At 54.3% G+C, this 19,807-nt stretch overlaps 2 protein-coding genes, 5 non-coding genes and 1 pseudogene across 8 annotated transcripts; 6 read left to right on the top strand and 2 right to left on the bottom strand.

Annotated features, from left to right (window-relative positions):
* Window positions 1-45: 45 nt before the first annotated feature.
* On the bottom strand, window positions 46-4,212 carry LOC142700365 (mediator of RNA polymerase II transcription subunit 22). 2 transcript variants are annotated; one of them, XM_075848101.1, is made up of 4 exons: window positions 4,106-4,212; window positions 1,859-2,013; window positions 1,579-1,659; window positions 46-358 (listed from the first exon to the last, which is right to left on the bottom strand). In XM_075848101.1, the coding sequence occupies exons 1-4, from the start codon at window positions 4,188-4,190 to the stop codon at window positions 140-142; spliced, it is 540 nt and encodes a 179-aa protein (XP_075704216.1). In that variant the 5' UTR covers window positions 4,191-4,212; the 3' UTR covers window positions 46-139. The 2 variants fall into 2 exon arrangements, with proteins under 2 accessions (XP_075704216.1, XP_075704217.1); XM_075848102.1 differs by lacking the exon at window positions 4,106-4,212 and adding an exon at window positions 3,798-3,928.
* A 397-nt stretch (window positions 4,213-4,609) lies between these two features.
* On the top strand, window positions 4,610-4,678 carry LOC142700370 (small nucleolar RNA SNORD24). Its single transcript, XR_012866504.1, has one exon. It is a non-coding gene; the product is annotated as a small nucleolar RNA SNORD24 (small nucleolar RNA).
* A 519-nt stretch (window positions 4,679-5,197) lies between these two features.
* LOC142700363 (large ribosomal subunit protein eL8-like) lies at window positions 5,198-9,181 on the top strand. Its single transcript, XM_075848099.1, has 8 exons — window positions 5,198-5,249; window positions 5,590-5,784; window positions 5,857-6,006; window positions 6,688-6,828; window positions 7,011-7,090; window positions 8,323-8,453; window positions 8,639-8,708; window positions 9,028-9,181. Exons 1-8 carry the CDS (start codon window positions 5,198-5,200, stop codon window positions 9,130-9,132), a joined length of 924 nt encoding a protein of 307 aa, XP_075704214.1. The 3' UTR covers window positions 9,133-9,181.
* LOC142700371 (small nucleolar RNA SNORD24) lies at window positions 6,043-6,110 on the top strand. Its single transcript, XR_012866505.1, has one exon. It is a non-coding gene; the product is annotated as a small nucleolar RNA SNORD24 (small nucleolar RNA).
* On the top strand, window positions 6,874-6,949 carry LOC142700366 (small nucleolar RNA SNORD36). Its single transcript, XR_012866501.1, has one exon. It is a non-coding gene; the product is annotated as a small nucleolar RNA SNORD36 (small nucleolar RNA).
* Window positions 7,323-7,395, top strand: LOC142700368 (small nucleolar RNA SNORD36). Its single transcript, XR_012866502.1, has one exon. It is a non-coding gene; the product is annotated as a small nucleolar RNA SNORD36 (small nucleolar RNA).
* Window positions 8,494-8,569, top strand: LOC142700369 (small nucleolar RNA SNORD36). The gene has a single exon (XR_012866503.1). It is a non-coding gene; the product is annotated as a small nucleolar RNA SNORD36 (small nucleolar RNA).
* A 6,760-nt stretch (window positions 9,182-15,941) lies between the features above and the next one.
* LOC142700362 (uncharacterized) lies at window positions 15,942-19,461 on the bottom strand (annotated as a pseudogene).
* Between the last annotated feature and the right edge of the window lie 346 nt (window positions 19,462-19,807).

Raw genomic sequence — 19,807 nt, 5'->3', positions numbered from 1 at the left:
GCCCCTCGCCTCTGTGCAGCCGTAAAAAACGGATTCAATATCAGGAAATACTCCGAGCCGTCTGACTGTGGGGTCGCTTTTATATCGCAGCCGGGAACATGGCGCAAACATTAACCCCTTCCAGGAGGCGGTCACCCTTCTATTTATACCTGGAGGAGTAATATTCCTCTTCAAGTTCATAGAGGTCTATGGCGATCTCATCCCGCAGGGAGACCAGCTTCTTGTCACACTCGTCCTGCAGGCCGCGGAGCTGCTGAGCGCGCTGGTTAATCGCCTCGTTCACGGAGGGGAAGTCGTTCAGGATAAGATACTGCTTCAAATCAGACACCAGCCTCATGAGCGACTCTCCGGCCCGGACCTGCAATACACACGAGGGACACAAAGCATCAACGCCGCGAAGAGGGACGCCGCCCGAGACGGAGGAGGAGGGACGCCGCCCGAGACGGAGGAGGAGGGACGCCGCCGAGACAGAGGAGGAGGGACGCCGCCCGAGGCGGCGGAGGAGGGACGCCGCCGGAGGAGGGACGCCGCCCGAGACGGTGGAGGAGGGACGCCGCCCGAGACGGTGGAGGAGGGACGCCGCCCGAGACGGTGGAGGAGGGACGCCGCCCGAGACGGAGGAGGAGGGACGCCGCCCGAGACGGAGGAGGAGGGACGCCGCCCGAGACGGAGGAGGAGGGACGCCGCCCGAGACGGAGGAGGAGGGACGCCGCCCGAGACCGAGGAGGAGGGACGCCGCCCGAGGCGGCGGAGGAGGGACGCCGCCGGAGGAGGACGCCGCCCGAGACGGAGGAGGAGGGACGCCGCCCGAGACGGAGGAGGAGGGACGCCGCCGGAGGAGGGACGCCGCCCGAGACGGAGGAGGAGGGACGCCGCCCGAGACGGTGGAGGAGGGACGCCGCCCGAGACGGTGGAGGAGGGACGCCGCCCGAGACGGTGGAGGAGGGACGCCGCCCGAGACGGTGGAGGAGGGACGCCGCCCGAGACGGTGGAGGAGGGACGCCGCCCGAGACGGTGGAGGAGGGACGCCGCCCCGAGACGGTGGAGGAGGGACGCCGCCCGAGACGGTGGAGGAGGGACGCCGCCCGAGACGGTGGAGGAGGGACGCCGCCCGAGACGGTGGAGGAGGGACGCCGGCCGAGACGGTGGAGGAGGGACGCCGGCCGAGACGGTGGAGGAGGGACGCCGGCCGAGACGTGGAGGAGGGACGCCGCCCGAGACGGTGGAGGAGGGACGCCGCCCGAGACGGTGGAGGAGGGACGCCGCCCGAGACGGTGGAGGAGGGACGCCGCCCGAGACGGTGGAGGAGGGACGCCGCCCGAGACGGTGGAGGAGGGACGCCGCCCGAGACGGTGGAGGAGGGACGCCGGCCGAGACGGTGGAGGAGGGACGCCGGCCGAGACGGTGGAGGAGGGACGCCGGCCGAGACGGTGGAGGAGGGACGCCGGCCGAGACGGTGGAGGAGGGACGCCGCCGAGACGGTGGAGGAGGGACGCCGCCCGAGACGGTGGAGGAGGGACGCCGCCCGAGATAGGGGAGGCACGCCGCGCCATGATGGTGAGGAGAGGGGGCGCTTACTATATTGGCGGAGCGGACGTGCATCTCGTAGTTGTCTTGCTCCCCTTGGGTTGAGCGGCTGACTTGATGTTCTTCTTCAATCTATCAACCAGAAACAAATCCGTATTAATAATGATGTCAGACCGTTCTCCGCAGCCGCAGTCACATGACCAGACTGTCCGGGGATCTGCAGAGTCCCAGCACCCCCCCACACGTCACATCATCAGGACGGGGGTCACTTCTTTATCCGACCCTCCCCCACTTATCCCGGAGCGGCTGGACCCCCCTCCCCCTCACTCACCCGGGCCGTCTTGATGATCTCGGTGAAGTTGTCCATGATGGATTTGAAGTCGTCCTTCAGTCTCTTGTTGTAGGATTGTAGCAACGTCTCCTTACTCTGCGGTAACACCCGCTGCTGCGCCATCACCGGAGGACACGCCGGGCGGCACCCGCCTACTGTCAGGACAAGCAAAACCGCATATATTATACCCCCCCGTACACAAAACCGCATATATTATACCCCCCCGTACACAAAGCCGCATATATTATACCCCCCCGTACACAAAGCCGCATATATTATACCCCCCCTTACACAAAGCTGCATATATTATACCCCCCCGTACACAAAGCCGCATATATTATACCCCCCCTTACACAAAGCCGCATATATTATACCCCCCCGTACACAAAGCCGCATATATTATATCCCCCCGTACACAAAGCCGCATATATTATACCCCCCTTACACAAAGCCGCATATATTATATCCCCCCGTACACAAAGCCGCATATATTATACCCCCCCGTACACAAAGCCGCATATATTATATCCCCCCCGTACACAAAGCCGCATATATTATACCCCCCCGTACACAAAGCCGCATATATTATATCCCCCCCGTACACAAAACCGCATATATTATATCCCCCCGTACACAAAGCCGCATATATTATACCCCCCTTACACAAAGCCGCATATATTATACCCCCCCCGTACACAAAGCCGCATATATTATATCCCCCCCGTACACAAAGCCGCATATATTATAACCCCCCCGTACACAAAGCCGCATATATTATACCCCCCCCGTACACAAAGCCGCATATATTATATCCCCCCCGTACACAAAACCGCATATATTATATCCCCCCGTACACAAAGCCGCATATATTATACCCCCCTTACACAAAGCCGCATATATTATACCCCCCCCCGTACACAAAGGCGCATATATTATACCCCCCCGTACACAAAGCCGCATATATTATACCCCCCTTACACAAAGCCGCATATATTATACCCCCCCGTACACAAAGCCGCATATATTATACCCCCCCCCGTACACCAAGCCGCATATATTATACCCCCTTACACAAAGCCGCATATATTATATCCCCCCGTACACAAAGCCGCATATATTATATCCCCCCGTACACAAAGCCGCATATATTATACCCCCCCGTACACAAAGCCGCATATATTATATCCCCCCGTACACAAAGCCGCATATATTATATCCCCCCCGTACACAAAGCCGCATATATTATACCCCCCCCGTACACAAAACCGCATATATTATATCCCCCCGTACACAAAGCCGCATATATTATACCCCCCCGTACACAAAGCCGCATATATTATACCCCCCTTACACAAAGCCGCATATATTATACCCCCCCGTACACAAAGCCGCATATATTATACCCCCCCGTACACAAAGTCGCATATATTATACCCCCCCGTACACAAAGCCGCATATATTATACCCCCCTTACACAAAGCCGCATATATTATACCCCCCTTACACAAAGCCGCATATATTATACCCCCCTTACACAAAGCCGCATATATTATACCCCCCCGTACACAAAGCCGCATATATTATACCCCCCCCGTACACAAAGTCTCATATATTATACCCCCCCCGTACACAAAGTCTCATATATTATACCCCCCACACACAACTCCGACCCCCCCGTACCCGACCCTTTATACACAACTCCGACCCCCCCCACACACACACACACACACACACACACAACTCCGACCCCCCACACACACACAACTCCGACCCCCCCCACACACACACAACTCCGACCCCCTCACACACAACTCCGACACACACACACACACACACACACACACACACACACACACACACACACACACACACACACACACACACACACACACACACACACACCTCCGACCCCACACAGACCCGCAACCGAGTCACTCACCAAATGCAGAATAATGTCCGTAGTGAACCGCGATTGGCTACAACGCGTCCATACTAACTCGTGATTGGTCACTAAAAATGTCTATCATCGATGTGGCGTGGCCTGACGTATGATAATGAGGAGTGCACGTGACCACGTAGAGCGGATTCGATATTTGGGGACGTTAGTATCATGTAGGGTTATGATCAGTGCCGCTCGGAGCCTCTAGGGGGCGCTGCTCGGCCGCCACTCAAGTCTGAAACTTTAGCTTGAAATCCCGTTTTTTTCCGTCCTTTGTCGCGATATTTCGGAGCTGATACAAATATTACCCACAATGCTTGCTTCTTCCTTTCGCTGCCCCGTCCGCCATGGTGAGTGCGCGCAGGCTTTGGCTCTGATACTATCCGGCTCCATCCTTCGGCTGCCAACCTCTCTGTACCGGACTGAGCCCCGTGCTGTGCCCGGAGGAGGCCGCTGCTTCTTTCCGCTGCTGGATTTTCTGGTTTCTGTGGACTTTAGTGCGGTGCCGGCCGGGTAGTGAGAGGGGAGGCGGGTGCTCGGGATGCGGGGCAGGCTGAGGTATGTGGCGGGGCAGGCTGAGGTATGTGGCGGGGCAGGCTGAGGCGGGTGCTCGGGATGCGGGGCAGGCTGAGGTATGTGGCGGGGCAGGCTGAGGGGGGCGGCGCGGGTGGCGGGGCAGGCTGAGGCGGGTGCTCGGGATGCGGGGCAGGCTGAGGTATGTGGCGGGGCAGGCTGAGGGGGGTGGCGGGGCAGGCTGAGGCGGGTGCTCGGGATGCGGGGCAGGCTGAGGGGGGCGGCGCGGGTGGCGGGCGAGCAGATGATGACAGGATATTTGCTATCTGAGTTGATGATTACATTTATCCACCAAGATCGCTGATGCTCGTGGTACCTGGCGGGGGTCACCGGGTGTCTGTCTGGGAGGGGTGGCTTTGTGTCGGCGGCGGTGTGTGGGTGTCTGTTGGGGTGGCTTTGTGGTGTGATGTCTGTTGGGGGGTTTCGTGGCGTGGTCTGTGTTGTGGGTGTCCGTTGGGGTGCTGAGGTCACGTCTCGCAGTGGTGGGGTGTCGGGTGGTGTTGTGGGGGTGGCAGGGCGTTCTCTACGTGCTGAGGTCATGTCTCGCGGTGGCGGGGTGTCTGTTGGGGGGTGTCTTGCGGCGGGGTGTTCTCGCTACGTGCTGCGGTAATGTCTCATGGTGGGGTGGCGGTTGGGGTGGCGGGGCGTTCCTGCTATGTTCTGAGGTCACGTCTCGCGGTGTTGTGGGGGCGGCGGGGTGTCTTGCGGTGTCGGTTGGGCGGTGTTTGGGTGGCGGGGCATTCTCTCTACGTGCTGAGGGCACGTCTCGCGGTGGCGGGGTGTTGTGGGGGTGGTGGGGTGTTGGGCAGTGTGTTGGGGGTGGCGGGATGTCTTGCGGTGGTGGAGCGTTCTCGCTATGTGCTGAGGTCACGTCTCGCGGTTGGGGGGCAGCGGGGTGTGTCGTGGTGGCGGGGAGTTCTCTTTACGTGCTGAGGTCATGTGGCGGGGTGTCGGTTGGGCGGTGTTGGGGTGGCGGGGCGTTCTCGCTACGTGCTGAGGTCACGTCTCGCAGTTGCGGGGTGTTGTGGGGGCAGCGGGGTGTCTGTTGGGGGGGGTGGCGGGGCGTTCTCTCTACGTGCTGAGGTCATGTGGCGGGGTGTCTGGGCGTTGTCGCTACGTGCTGAGGTCATGTGGCGGGGTGTCGGGGCGTTGTCGCTATGTGCTGAGGTCATGTGGCGGGGTGTGTTGGGGTGGCGGGGCGTTCTCTCTACGTGCTGAGGTCATGTGGCGGGGTGTCTTGCGGTGTCGGGGCGTTGTCGCTACGTGCTGAGGTCATGTCTCGTGTCTCCGCAGCCTAAGGGAAAGAAGGCCAAGGGGAAGAAGGTGGCTCCGGCCCCGTCCGTTGCTCGGAAGGCTGAAGCCAAGAAGGTGGTGAACCCGCTGTTCGAGAAGCGGCCTAAGAACTTTGGCATTGGTGAGTGGCGCTGCCGTAGTCGCCGGCTTTTCACAGGAGTTGCGGGCGCCGTATTAACCCTTTCTCTTCCAGGTCAGGACATCCAACCCAAGAGGGATCTCACGCGCTTCGTGAAATGGCCGCGATACATCCGGCTCCAGCGCCAGAGGTCCATCCTCTACAAACGCCTGAAGGTGCCGCCTGCAATCAACCAGTTCACCCAGGCCCTGGACCGGCAGACAGGTGAGTGGGGGGCTCTGTAGGGATTAACCCTGTGTGTGCAGGTGATGTGTGTTATTTGCTATCTGAAGCTGTGATTACACTCTTCCACCAAGATCTCTGATGCACAATATCCCCCGGTGGTCTCGCACCCCCCCCCCCCTCCCCTCGGTGGTCTCGCACCCCCCCCCCTCCCCTCGGTGGTCTCGCACCCCCCCCCCTCCCCTCGGTGGTCTCGCACCCCCCCCCTCCCCTCGGTGGTCTCGCACCCCCCCCTCCCCTCGGTGGTCTCGCACCCCCCCCTCCCCTCGGTGGTCTCGCACCCCCCCCCCTCCCCTCGGTGGTCTCGCACCCCCCCCCCTCCCCTCGGTGGTCTCGCACCCCCCCCCCTCCCCTCGGTGGTCTCGCACCCCCCCCCCTCCCCTCGGTGGTCTCGCACCCCCCCCCCTCCCCTCGGTGGTCTCGCACCCCCCCCCCTCCCCTCGGTGGTCTCGCACCCTCCCCTCGGTGGTCTCGCACCCTCCCCTCGGTGGTCTCGCACCCTCCCCTCGGTGGTCTCGCACCCTCCCCTGTGGTGGTCTCGCACGCACCCCCCCCCCACCCCTGTGGTGGTCTCGCACCCCCCCTCCCCTCGGTGGTCTCGCACCACCCCCCCTCCCGTTGGTGGTCTCGCTCCCCTCCCCCACTGATGTTTTCTCTTCTCAGCCACTCAGCTCTTCAAACTGGCCCACAAATACCGACCAGAGACCAAGCAGGAGAAGAAGAAGCGGCTGCTGGCCCGAGCGGAGCAAAAAGCTGCCGGCAAAGGAGACGTCCCGACCAAGAGACCCCCATTGATCAGAGCAGGTGTGTGTGTGTGGGAGGGGCTGGGCGGGGGGGGGGGGCTGCATATTGCAATGATGTTAGAATTTCTTCACCTGAACCTGATTGTGTGGAACAAATCTCGAGCTTTTTAACCCTGAGCAGTGGTGAGGCGGGGGCCCGAGGCGTGGGTGGGGGAGCAGAGATGACTACTCTCTCTATTTCAGGTGTTAACACCGTGACCACCCTGGTGGAGAACAAGAAGGCCCAGCTGGTCGTCATTGCCCACGATGTGGACCCTATTGAGGTGCGATGACCTTCCTTGTCAGTTGTATTGATCCTCGGGGGGATTAGACTTTAGAGGGGGCACGCTGCGCCTCTTTACTGGGTGGGGAGAGCCGGACAGCTCCCGAGAATAGGACGCACCATACCTGCCGGACAACCGACTGATTCTCCATGCTGGAGACGCTGCACGACCGCTTTAATGGCCATGGGTGAAGTTGGGGGTCAATGCCCCCCCCCCGTTCAGGGTCAGTGGATTGCAATGATGAGAGAATTTCTTCAGCTGATTGACAGTGACGATTAATTCCGAGCTTTTTAACCCTGAGCAATCCAGGACTCTGCTGGTTGGTGGCTGCTCGTCTAGACCTGGGCTCTGCTGGTTGGTGGCCGCTCGTCTAGACCTGGGCTCTGCTGGTTGGTGGCTGCTCGTCTAGACTCTGGCTCTGCTGGTTGGTGGCTGCTCGTCTAGACTCTGGCTCTGCTGGTTGGTGGCTGCTCGTCTAGACCTGGGCTCTGCTGGTTGGTGGCTGCTCGTCTAGACCTGGGCTCTGCTGGTTGGTGGCCGCTCGTCTAGACCTGGGCTCTGCTGGTTGGTGGCTGCTCGTCTAGACCTGGGCTCTGCAGGTTAGTGGCTGCTCGTCTAGACCTGGGCTCTGCTGGTTGGTGGCCGCTCGTCTAGACCTGGGCTCTGCTTGTTGGTGGCCGCTCGTCTAGACCTGGGCTCTGCTGGTTGGCTGCTCGTCTAGACCTGGGCTCTGCTGGTTGGTGGCTGCTCGTCTAGACCTGGGCTCTGCTGGTTGGTGGCTGCTCGTCTAGACCTGGGCTCTGCTGGTTGGTGGCCGCTCGTCTAGACCTGGGCTCTGCTGGTTGGTGGCTGCTCGTCTAGACCTGGGCTCTGCTGGTTGGTGGCTGCTCGTCTAGACCTGGGCTCTGCTGGTTGGTGGCTGCTCGTCTAGACCTGGGCTCTGCTGGTTGGTGGCTGCTCGTCATGACCTGGGCTCGGGTCCTTCTAGTTGGTGGCTGCTCGTCTAGACCTGGGCTCTGCTGGTTGGTGGCTGCTCGTCATGACCTGGGCTCGGGTCCTTCTAGTTGGTGGCTGCTCGTCTAGACCTGGGCTCTGCTGGTTGGTGGCTGCTCGTCATGACCTGGGCTCGGGTCCTTCTAGTTGGTGGCTGCTCGTCTAGGCCTGGGCTCAGGTCCTTCTAGTTGGTGGCTGCTCGTCTAGGCCTGGGCTATAATGCTTTGCTTGTCTTGCAGCTGGTTGTGTTCCTGCCGGCTCTGTGCCGGAAGATGGGAGTGCCGTACTGCATTGTCAAGGGCAAGGCCAGACTGGGCCGCCTCGTCCATAGGAAGACTTGTACCAGCGTCGCCTTCACACAGGTTAACCCGTAAGTTGATGGATTGTTTTCTCCTCTACTTGGAGCTGTTCAGCAATGATGTCCCAGAATTTCTTCACCTGAATGTCACCGTGTGGTTCTTTATGAGCTTTTTAACCCTGAGCTGAGCTGTGGGGATCTGGGGGTGCAGGGGGTTCTGGCCGCTCTCAGTACTGACTCTTGTGCTCCTCCTGCAGAGAGGATAAGGGAGCTCTGTCCAAGCTGGTGGAGGCCGTGAAGACCAATTACAACGAGCGTCACGATGAGGTGAGAGATGGGGGCAGGGCTGACTTAGAGGGTGGTCCCTATTAGAATGTCTCTGGCTTCTGGTCCTTGTGGCGGCAGGCGCTGTTTCCCTGGGGACCTCGTCAGCCGGCTGCACTTCTGGTAACGGGACCACTTCCTGTACCGCTATGGGGGGTTTACACTGTAAGGAATCTCGCCAGGACCGGCATCTGATGCCCCAAGTAAAGCAACTCAGAAAAGTACCCCGTAATAATGGAGCCCCCTCTGATGATGCAGAAGTCTGTGCGGCCTCTTCGCACTGGACACGAGTCTCCCTATAACTCTCGTTCTTCTCTCGTAGATCCGGCGTCACTGGGGAGGAGGCATCCTGGGCCCGAAGTCTGTGGCCAGAATCGCCAAGCTCGAGAAGGCAAAGGCCAAAGAACTGGCTACAAAGCTTGGTTGAGTGTACCGGGCGCCCGTCTGTGCTGTACATAATAAAAATCCACAAAGTCTTTTTGGCGAGTTCTTTATTGTTTCGAGGACTCCCGACCTGCGCTAGTCTTACCCTGGTGCCAGTCCGGTGAGATGGGAATCATCGTCATGTGATCTGTCACACGGGGAGGGGGGCTCTGTCATGTGTGCTGTCACGGTGGGGGGCGGTCATGCGATCTGTCACATGGGGAGGGGGTCATGCGATCTGTCACATGGGGAGGGGGTCATGCGATCTGTCACATGGGGAGGGGGTCATGCGACCTGTCACAAGGGGGGGCTTTGTCATGTGTGCTGTCACGGTGGGGGGGGGGTCATGCGATCTGTCACATGGGGAGGGGGCTCTGTCATGTGTGCTGTCACGGGTGGGGGGGGGGGGGTCATGCGATCTGTCACACGGGGAGGGGGTCATGTGATCTGTCACACGGGGAGGGGGCTCTGTCGTGTGTCAACCTATGGAAGGGGTGGTTTGTGCAGGGTCCTGGGTTGTGGAGCTCTGCGAGATGTACATCTGGGATAGGTCATGGGTTAATGATCAGTGGAGGTCGGACCCCCGGCCCCTGCCTCCGGATGTTATGCAGTGCTCAGTGCGGCCGGCAGCAGAGTCCAGTCACTGTATAGCGGCCGTGCTGCAGAACCAGCTCTGCTCCTCTTCACCTGCAGCGCAGCCGCTATTCTGTGACCAGAGGTTGTGGTACCGCGGGCGCTGCACAACATCCGGTGCCCAGGGGCAGGCTGAACAGCTGATCGGTGCTGGACCCCCCTGATCATATACTGATAACCGGTGCCCGGACAATCCCCTTAATTTGAGGGCTTCTCACCAATGGGGGTACACAGAATGCCCATTGATGTGAAGGTCAGTGGCTGCGGAGGATCATGGGATCTCCCGGGAATACAAGGCTGACCTGGTGTCAGGACCCGGCTGTGCGGTGACGGCTGCTGCCCCGGCTCCACGTCTATCCCACATTATAGTCATGTCTGTCCTGTAAAGTTTCCCGTCTGTACAGGAGAGTGAGCGATGTCCGATAGCTGCAGGTCCTGTGCATGTCTCTAGACGGAGACCCCCGGCCACTGTCCGATAGCTGCAGGTCCTGTGCATGTCTAGATGGAGACCCCCGGCCACTGTCCGATAGCTGCAGGTCCTGTGCATGTCTCTAGATGGAGACCCCCGGCCACTGTCCGATAGCTGCAGGTCCTGTGCATGTCTCTAGATGGAGACGCCCGGCCACTGTCCGATAGCTGCAGGTCCTGTGCATGTCTCTAGATGGAGACCCCCGGCCACTGTCCGATAGCTGCAGGTCCTGTGCATGTCTAGATGGAGACCCCCGGCCACTGTCCGATAGCTGCAGGTCCTGTGCATGTCTCTAGATGGAGACCCCTGGCCACTGTCCGATAGCTGCAGGTCCTGTGCATGTCTAGATGGAGACCCCTGGCCCACCTTCCCGGCCACTGTCTGAGGTCAGGGGGATGGCTGAGCTGCACGGTCTCTGACTCCAGTGGAGGTTACGGAGACCGTGTAGCAGGGTGAGCTCAGCTACATCCGACCATCACGTCAGGCGGCCCCATTCTAGAGCGGGGCAGGACCTTATGTTCTCTGGGATATTTGGGGTGTCGGCCGTGACTAGTGTAGATGTAGCTGCTGGGTTTATGGCTGGGGGGTGCGCCGTTATCTGGGAGATGTTGGGGTTCGGGCGTGTCTGGTGTCATTGTAGATGTGACCTTGGGGGGCTGTTCTGGTCTCAGCTTTCTTGTATGTCAGGGTCTCTGGCTCTTGCTTTGTCCTGCTGTCGCTTCGCTGGATGAAATTCTTGTTCGTCTGCTTGTAGCGGTCAGAGCGGCGGTGCTGGCGTCATGTACCCGCTGTATGATCCCGGCACCAGGTCAGGACCGCGTGACTCCAGGCAGAGAAGGGTTAGTGAAGCTGGGGAGGGTAATCCACCAGGAGGTCGGGTGGTGGGAGCTGCGGTGCGCTCCCTGCACATCATGCTGATCCCACATTAACCCGTTAGTGACCGCCAATACGTCGCTGCATCAGGATAAAGTAAACAGCAGGAGCCGTCAGATCTCCCTGCTCTCCGCTGCCAGAGGTATATGAGGGCTGGGGGCGTCCCTGCTCTGCCGGGTGAGATCGATTATTCGTATCGATCTCACCCGTTTAACCCCTCAGAGGCCGTGCACAATAGCGAGCACCGCATCTGAGTGGTTTTGGAGAGAGGGAGGGGGGGAGCTCCCTCTACTACTGACACCCGGCGATACGATCACCGAGTGTCTTTGTTGCCAATGGCAGCCGGGGGCCTAATAAAGGCCCCCAGGTCTGGCTGGAGCGAATGCCTGCTAGATCATGCCGGAGGCCTAGCAGATGCCTGTCCATCAGAGGAGAAGGGCTTCTCAGGGCTTGTCCACACGTCTGGGGTTACTGCAGAAAGTGGTGCGGATTTTTGTGCCGTTTCCCCATGTTGGGGGATGGGGACAGCTCTGAAAAACGCAGCAACTCCGCCCACTCTCTGCGGCAGGAATGACAGGCCGCGGTACGAAAAACCTGCTGTGCAAGTGAATTTGTGCTGGGAAGTTTTGCGCAGCGTGTGGGGGAGGGTTGTTAAATCTCCGGTGCGGCCGCTCCTGTATTCTGACTTTCCAGCCGGAGGAATGGACGAGCCCTCCGAGGACCTGCAAAGGGGGTTCCCGTGAGGAGCATTTATGACGTCCACAGGATATGTTCTAAATAGAGACCCCCACATCTGTCTACACCGGGGCCCCTACACCCCCTTCTGCTCTGTGATGCGGCTGTGAATTGGGAACCATCGTAGCTCGTGCGCTCACAGAAACCGCGTCGTGTCATAAATGTCCCTGATGTGAAAACCCGTTAGTGACCGCCAATATACATTTCACTGCGCTGCGTCAGAATAAATGTTACGGCTCCCGCCGTCCGCTACTGAGAACATGGCGCGGCTCCAGCGGGCGGATTGACATCTGCCCATTTAACTCCTTAGATGCAGCGCTCAATAGCAAGGTCCGCATCAAAGTGGTTTTGGAGGGCGGGGTCTCCCAGCGACGCTGCGATTGCAACGTGGCGGTGGTTTCTTTGGCAGCTGGGGCCTAATAGTAGTGGATGCCGGAGGCCTGGCCGCCAATAATCCGCTGCCATACAGAAGTACCGCCGTGTGTTAGAAAAGCGCTCAAACCATCGCACGGCGACGTTTATAATAAACCCACTATTCCCCTTATAAGATGCTTTATTATGAGAAGACGCGTCCGTAACGACCCGACTATAAAGATATTCTGTTATTTAACCCGCGCGGCGACCGCTGTCCAAAGCCGGAATTGCTGGTTTCTGTTCATCCTGCCTTACAAAAATGTGATCAAGAAGTCGCAATAAAAACTACGCGTCGTCCGCAAAAGAAATGCCTCGTACCGCCGCGTCAGCGGAAGAAGAAAACCGTTACTGCTCTGCTAATACAAAGAAGTGTCGTCACTGTGTAAACGTGAAGCGCAAAGACCCGCGGAATAAACGCCGTTATTTTACCCCTCGTGTCTCGTCACGTGACGCCCGGGCACAACGTAATACAGAAGGGTTTCCCCTCCATTGCAGCATCGCTGGAGGTCTCCGGGTCTGCACCGACATCACAATGTATACAGGCCGCCCAGTCACCACCCGTTATCTCCCTGCTGACGGTTGCGAGCGGCGGGGTTCCCTTTATGACTCATTCCAGACTTTAATGCAACAGCACAATTTACCCAAACAGGATTTTTAGAAATATTTGCAAATCCGACATCTCTTGCAGTCCGTGCGGTCCCCCGATGTGCCCCTCCAGTGCCTTTCCATTCTTTACCAGGGCACATTCAAAGCTTAAGGGGTCTCTTTCTTTTCCTCTGAGGTTCCGCACCCTCACACATTGGTAAACCGTCTACTGCAGAAATGGGAAACAGATTTAGCCCTGGATATTTCTCTTGAAGACGGAGATTGCTGCTGATAGTTGATTGATTGACTTGTGATTGATTGCTGCTGATTGGTTGCTGGTGGTTGATTGATTGGTTGATTGCTGATTGATTGCTGGTGGTTGATTGTTTGATTGCTGGTGGTTTATTAATTGGTGGTTGATTGCTGCTGGTTGATTGGTGGATAATTGGTTGGTGGATAATTGATTGCTTGCTAATGGTTGATTTCTGGTGATTGATTGCTGGTGCTTGATTGCTGGTGCATGATTGCTGCTGGTGCTTGATTGATTGCTGGTGCTTGATTGCTGCTGGTGCTTGATTGCTGCTGGTGCTTGATTGATTGCTGGTGCTTGATTGATTGCTGGTGATTGTTTGCTGGTGGTTGATTGCTGATTGATTGCTGGTGGTTGATTGTTTGATTGCTGGTGGTTTATTAATTGGTGGTTCATTGCTGCTGGTTGATTGGTGGATAATTGATTGCTTGCTAATGGTTGATTTCTGGTGATTGATTGCTGGTGATTGATTGCTGCTGGTGATTGATTGCTGGTGCTTGATTGCTGCTGGTGCTTGATTGATTGCTGGTGCTTGATTGATTGCTGGTGCTTGATTGATTGCTGGTGCTTGATTGATTGCTGGTGCTTGATTGATTGGTTGCTGGTGGTTGATTGTTTGATTGCTGGTGGTAGTTGATTGCTGGTGGTTGATTGCTGATTGGTGGTTGATGCTGATGGTTTATTAATTGGTGGTTGATTGCTAATGGTTGATTGGTGGATAATTGATTGCTTGCTAATGGTTGATTTCTGGTGATTGATTGCTGGTGGTTGATTGCTGGTGCTTGATTGATTGCTGCTGGTGCTTGATTGGTGCTTGATTGCTGCTGGTGCTTGATTGCTGGTGCTTGATTGATTGCTGGTGCTTGATTGCTGCTGGTGCTTGATTGATTGCTGGTGCTTGATTGATTGCTGGTGCTTGATTGATTGCTGGTGCTTGATTGATTGGTGCTTGATTGCTGGTGCTTGATTGATTGGTTGCTGGTGGTTGATTGTTTGATTGCTGGTGGTTGATTGGTTGATTGCTGATTGATTGCTGGTGGTTGATTGTTTGATTGCTGGTGGTGGTTGATTGGTGGTTTATTAATTGGTGGTTGATTGCTGGTTGATTGGTGGATAATTGATTGCTTGCTAATTGATTTCTGGTGATTGATTGCTGGTGGTGATTGCTGCTGGTGCTTGATTGATTGCTGCTGGTGCTTGATTGATTGCTGCTGGTGCTTGATTGCTGCTGGTGCTTGATTGCTGCTGGTGCTTGATTGATTGCTGGTGCTTGATTGATTGCTGGTGCTTGATTGATTGCTGGTGCTTGATTGATTGATTGCTGGTGCTTGATTGATTGGTTGCTGGTGGTTGATTGTTTGATTGCTGGTGGTTGATTGCTGATTGATTGCTGGTGGTTGATTGTTTGGTGGTGGTTGATTGCTGGTGGTTTATTAATTGGTGGTTGATTGCTGCTGGTTGATTGGTGGATAATTGATTGGTGGATAATTGATTGCTTGCTAATGGTTGATTTCTGGTGATTGATTGCTGGTGGTGATTGATTGCTGGTGGTTGATTGCTGCTGGTGCTTGATTGATTGCTGGTGCTTGATTGATTGCTGGTGCTTGATTGATTGCTGGTGCTTGATTGATTGCTGCTGGTGCTTGATTGATTGCTGGTGCTTGATTGATTGCTGCTGGTGCTTGATTGATTGCTGCTGGTGCTTGATTGATTGCTGGTGCTTGATTGCTGCTGGTGCTTGATTGATTGCTGGTGCTTGATTGATTGCTGGTGCTTGATTGGTGGTGCTTGATTGATTGCTGGTGCTTGATTGATTGCTGGTGCTTGATTGGTTGCTGGTGGTTGATTGTTTGATTGGTTGATTGCTGGTGGTTGATTGTTTGATTGCTGGTGGTGGTTGATTGCTGGTGGTTTATTAATTGGTTGATTGCTGCTGGTTGATTGGTGGATAATTGATTGCTTGCTAATGGTTGATTTCTGGTGATTGATTGCTGGTGGTGATTGATTGCTGGTGGTTGATTGCTGGTGCTTGATTGCTGCTGGTGCTTGATTGATTGCTGGTGCTTGATTGCTGCTGGTGCTTGATTGCTGGTGCTTGATTGATTGCTGCTGGTGCTTGATTGATTGCTGGTGCTTGATTGATTGCTGCTGGTGCTTGATTGCTGCTGGTGCTTGATTGCTGCTGGTGCTTGATTGATTGGTGCTTGATTGATTGCTGGTGCTTGATTGGTTGCTGGTGGTTGATTGTTTGATTGCTGGTGGTGGTTGATTGCTGGTGGTTGATTGCTGATTGGTGGTTGATGCTGATGGTTTATTAATTGGTGGTTGATTGGTTGATTGCTAATGGTTGATTGGTGGATAATTGATTGCTTGCTAATGGTTGATTTCTGGTGATTGATTGCTGGTGGTTGATTGATTGCTGCTGGTGCTTGATTGATTGCTGCTGGTGCTTGATTGATTGGTGCTTGATTGCTGCTGGTGCTTGATTGCTGCTGGTGCTTGATTGATTGCTGGTGCTTGATTGCTGCTGGTGCTTGATTGCTGCTGGTGCTTGATTGATTGCTGGTGCTTGATTGATTGCTGGTGCTTGATTGATTGCTGGTGCTTGATTGATTGCTGGTGCTTGATTGATTGGTTGCTGGTGGTTGATTGTTTGATTGCTGGTGGTTGATTGATTGCTGGTGGTTGATTGTTTGATTGCTGGTGGTGGTTGATTGCTGGTGGTTTATTAATTGGTGGTTGATTGCTGCTGGTTGATTGGTGGATAATTGATTGGTGGATAATTGATTGCTTGCTAATGGTTGATTTCTGGTGATTGATTGCTGGTGCTTGATTGCTGGTGCATGATTGCTGCTGGTGCTTGATTGCTGCTGGTGCTTGATTGATTGCTGGTGCTTGATTGATTGCTGCTGGTGCTTGATTGATTGCTGCTGGTGCTTGATTGATTGCTGGTGCTTGATTGCTGCTGGTGCTTGATTGATTGCTGGTGCTTGATTGATTGCTGGTGCTTGATTGATTGCTGGTGCTTGATTGATTGCTGGTGCTTGATTGATTGGTTGCTGGTGGTTGATTGTTTGATTGGTTGATTGCTGATTGATTGCTGGTGGTTGATTGTTTGATTGGTGGTGGTTGATTGCTGGTGGTTTATTAATTGGTTGATTGCTGCTGGTTGATTGGTGGATAATTGATTGCTTGCTAATGGTTGATTTCTGGTGATTGATTGCTGGTGGTGATTGATTGCTGGTGGTGATTGATTGCTGGTGGTTGATTGCTGGTGCTTGATTGATTGCTGGTGCTTGATTGATTGCTGGTGCTTGATTGCTGCTGGTGCTTGATTGCTGGTGCTTGATTGATTGCTGCTGGTGCTTGATTGATTGCTGCTGGTGCTTGATTGCTGCTGGTGCTTGATTGCTGCTGGTGCTTGATTGCTGCTGGTGCTTGATTGATTGCTGGTGCTTGATTGATTGCTGGTGCTTGATTGATTGGTTGCTGGTGGTTGATTGTTTGATTGCTGGTGGTGGTTGATTGCTGGTGGTTGATTGCTGATTGGTGGTTGATGCTGATGGTTTATTAATTGGTGGTTGATTGGTTGATTGCTAATGGTTGATTGGTGGATAATTGATTGCTTGCTAATGGTTGATTTCTGGTGATTGATTGCTGGTGGTTGATTGATTGCTGCTGGTGCTTGATTGATTGCTGGTGCTTGATTGATTGGTGCTTGATTGCTGCTGGTGCTTGATTGATTGCTGGTGCTTGATTGATTGCTGGTGCTTGATTGATTGCTGGTGCTTGATTGATTGGTTGCTGGTGGTTGATTGTTTGATTGCTGGTGGTTGATTGGTTGATTGCTGATTGATTGCTGGTGGTTGATTGTTTGATTGCTGGTGGTGGTTGATTGCTGGTGGTTTATTAATTGGTGGTTGATTGCTGGTTGATTGGTGGATAATTGATTGGTGGATAATTGATTGCTTGCTAATGGTTGATTTCTGGTGATTGATTGCTGGTGGTGCTTGATTGCTGCTGGTGCTTGATTGCTGGTGCTTGATTGCTGGTGCTTGATTGATTGCTGGTGATTGATTGGTTGCTGGTGGTTGATTGATTGCTGGTGGTGGTTGATTGCTAATGGTTGATTGGTGGATAATTGATTGGTGGATAATTGATTGCTTGCTAATGGTTGATTTCTGGTGATTGATTGGTGGTTGATTGCTGGTGCTTGATTTATTGGTGCTTGATTGATTGGTGCTTGATTGCTGCTGGTGCTTGATTGATTGCTGGTGCTTGATTTCTGCTGGTGCTTGATTTCTGCTGGTGCTTGATTTCTGCTGGTGCTTGATTGCTGCTGGTGCTTGATTGATTGCTGCTGGTGCTTGATTGATTGCTGGTGCTTGATTGCTGGTGCTTGATTGCTGGTGATTGATTGCTGGTGCTTGATTGATTGATTGCTGCTGGTGCTTGATTGCTGCTGGTGCTTGATTGCTGGTGCTTGATTGATTGCTGGTGCTTGATTGCTGCTGGTGCTTGATTGCTGCTGGTGCTTGATTGGTGCTTGATTGATTGCTGGTGCTTGATTGCTGCTGGTGATTGATTGCTGGTGATTGATTGCTGCTGGTGATTGATTGCTGCTGGTGCTTGATTGCTGCTGGTGCTTGATTGCTGCTGGTGCTTGATTGATTGCTGCTGGTGCTTGATTGCTGCTGGTGCTTGATTGATTGCTGCTGGTGCTTGATTGCTGCTGGTGCTTGATTGCTGGTGCTTGATTGATTGCTGGTGCTTGCTTGATTGATTGCTGGTGCTTGATTGATTGCAGCTGGTGCTTGATTGATTGCTGCTGGTGCTTGATTGGTGCTTGATTTCTGCTGGTGCTTGATTGGTGCTTGATTGATTGCTGCTGGTGCTTGATTGCTGCTGGTGCTTGATTGATTGCTGCTGGTGCTTGATTGCTGCTGGTGCTTGATTGCTGCTGGTGCTTGCTTGATTGCTGCTGGTGCTTGATTGCTGCTGGTGCTTGATTGCTGCTGGTGCTTGATTGCTGGTGCTTGATTGCTGCTGGTGCTTGATTGATTGCTGGTGATTGATTGCTGCTGGTGATTGATTGCTGCTGGTGCTTGATTGATTGCTGCTGGTTGATTGATTGATTGCTGCTGGTGATTGATCGCTGCTAATGATTGATTGCTGGTGCTTGATTGATTGCTGGTTGATTTCTGCTGGTGATTGCTGCTAATGGTTGATTGCTGGTGGTTGATTGATTGGTGATTGATTGCTGCTGGTGATTGATTGCTGGTGGTGCTTGATTGCTGCTGGTGCTTGATTGCTGCTGGTGCTTGATTGCTGGTGCTTGATTGCTGCTGGTGCTTGATTGATTGATTGCTGGTGCTTGATTGATTGATTGCTGGTGCTTGATTGCTGCTGGTGCTTGATTGATTGCTGCTGGTGATTGATTGCTGCTGGTGCTTGATTGCTGGTGATTGATTGCTGCTGGTGATTGATTGCTGCTGGTGCTTGATTGCTGCTGGTGCTTGATTGATTGCTGGTGCTTGATTGATTGCTGCTGGTGCTTGATTGCTGGTGCTTGATTGATTGCTGCTGGTGCTTGATTGCTGCTGGTGCTTGATTGATTGCTGCTGGTGCTTGATTGATTGCTGGTGCTTGATTGATTGCTGCTGGTGATTGCTGCTAATGATTGATTGCTGCTGGTTGGTTGATTGCTGGTTGATTTCTGCTGGTGATTGCTGCTAATGGTTGATTGCTGGTGAATGATTGCTGGTGGTTGATTGCTGGTGATTGCTGCTAATGGTTGATTTTGCTGCTGGTGGATAATTGATTGCTGGTGATTGATTGCTGGTGCTTGATTGCTGCTGGTGCTTGATTGATTGCTGGTGCTTGATTGATTGCTGCTGGTGCTTGATTGATTGCTGGTGCTTGATTGATTGCTGCTGGTGCTTGATTGATTGCTGCTGGTGATTGCTGCTAATGATTGATTGCTGCTGGTTGGTTGCTAATGGTTGATTGCTGGTTGATTTCTGCTGGTGATTGCTGCTAATGGTTGATTGCTGGTGGTTGATTGCTGGTGATTGCTGCTAATGGTTGATTTTGCTGCTGGTGGATAATTGATTGCTGGTGGTTGATTGCTGGTGATTGATTGCTGGTGCTTGATTGCTGGTGCTTGATTGCTGCTAATGGTTGATTACTGCTAATGGTTGATTGCTGCTGGTGGTTGATTTCTGCTGGTGGTTGATTTGCTGGTGGATGATTGCTGCTAATGGTTGATTGCTGGTGGATGATTGATTGCTGCTAATGGTTGATTGCTGGTTCATGATTGCTGCTGGTTGTTTGATTTTCTGCTGGTGGATAATTGATTGCTGATTGATTTGCAGATGATTTGGTGGTTGCTGGTGGATGATTGATTGCTGCTAATGGTTGATTGCTGGTGGATGATTGATTGCTGCTGGTTGTTTGATTTTCTGCTGGTGGATAATTGATTGCTGGTGGTTGATTGCTGGTGGTTTGCTGATTGATTGCTGGTGGTTGATTGATTGCTGGTGGTTGATTGCTGATTGGTTGCTGCTGGTGGTTGTTTGATTGCTGGTGGTTGATTGATTTGTCGTGGTTGATGATTGGTGGTTGATTGATTGCTGGTGCTTGATTGCTGCTGGTGCTTGA

This window comes from Rhinoderma darwinii, unplaced genomic scaffold (genome assembly GCF_050947455.1).
Source record: "Rhinoderma darwinii isolate aRhiDar2 unplaced genomic scaffold, aRhiDar2.hap1 Scaffold_1857, whole genome shotgun sequence".
Classification (NCBI taxonomy): Eukaryota; Metazoa; Chordata; class Amphibia; order Anura; family Rhinodermatidae; genus Rhinoderma; species Rhinoderma darwinii.
The sequence above is the reverse complement of the archived record's forward strand: the minus strand, read 5'-3'. Positions and strand labels throughout refer to the sequence as shown.

Excerpts from the sequence above, each read along its gene's own strand:
- LOC142700365 (XM_075848101.1), bottom strand. The coding sequence starts at position 4,190 with ATGGAGCCGGATAGTATCAGAGCCAAAGCCTGCGCGCACTCACCATGG. Across the intron at positions 2,014-4,105 it reads GGAAGAAGCAAGCATTGTGG|TAGGCGGGTGCCGCCCGGCG; the intron begins GTAATATTTGTA and ends TTGTCCTGACAG. Across the intron at positions 1,660-1,858 it reads AGATCATCAAGACGGCCCGG|ATTGAAGAAGAACATCAAGT; the intron begins GTGAGTGAGGGG and ends TCTGGTTGATAG.
- LOC142700363 (XM_075848099.1), top strand. The coding sequence starts at position 5,198 with ATGTCTTGCGGTGGTGGAGCGTTCTCGCTATGTGCTGAGGTCACGTCT. Across the intron at positions 7,091-8,322 it reads ACGATGTGGACCCTATTGAG|CTGGTTGTGTTCCTGCCGGC; the intron begins GTGCGATGACCT and ends CTTGTCTTGCAG. Across the intron at positions 8,454-8,638 it reads GCCTTCACACAGGTTAACCC|AGAGGATAAGGGAGCTCTGT; the intron begins GTAAGTTGATGG and ends CTCCTCCTGCAG.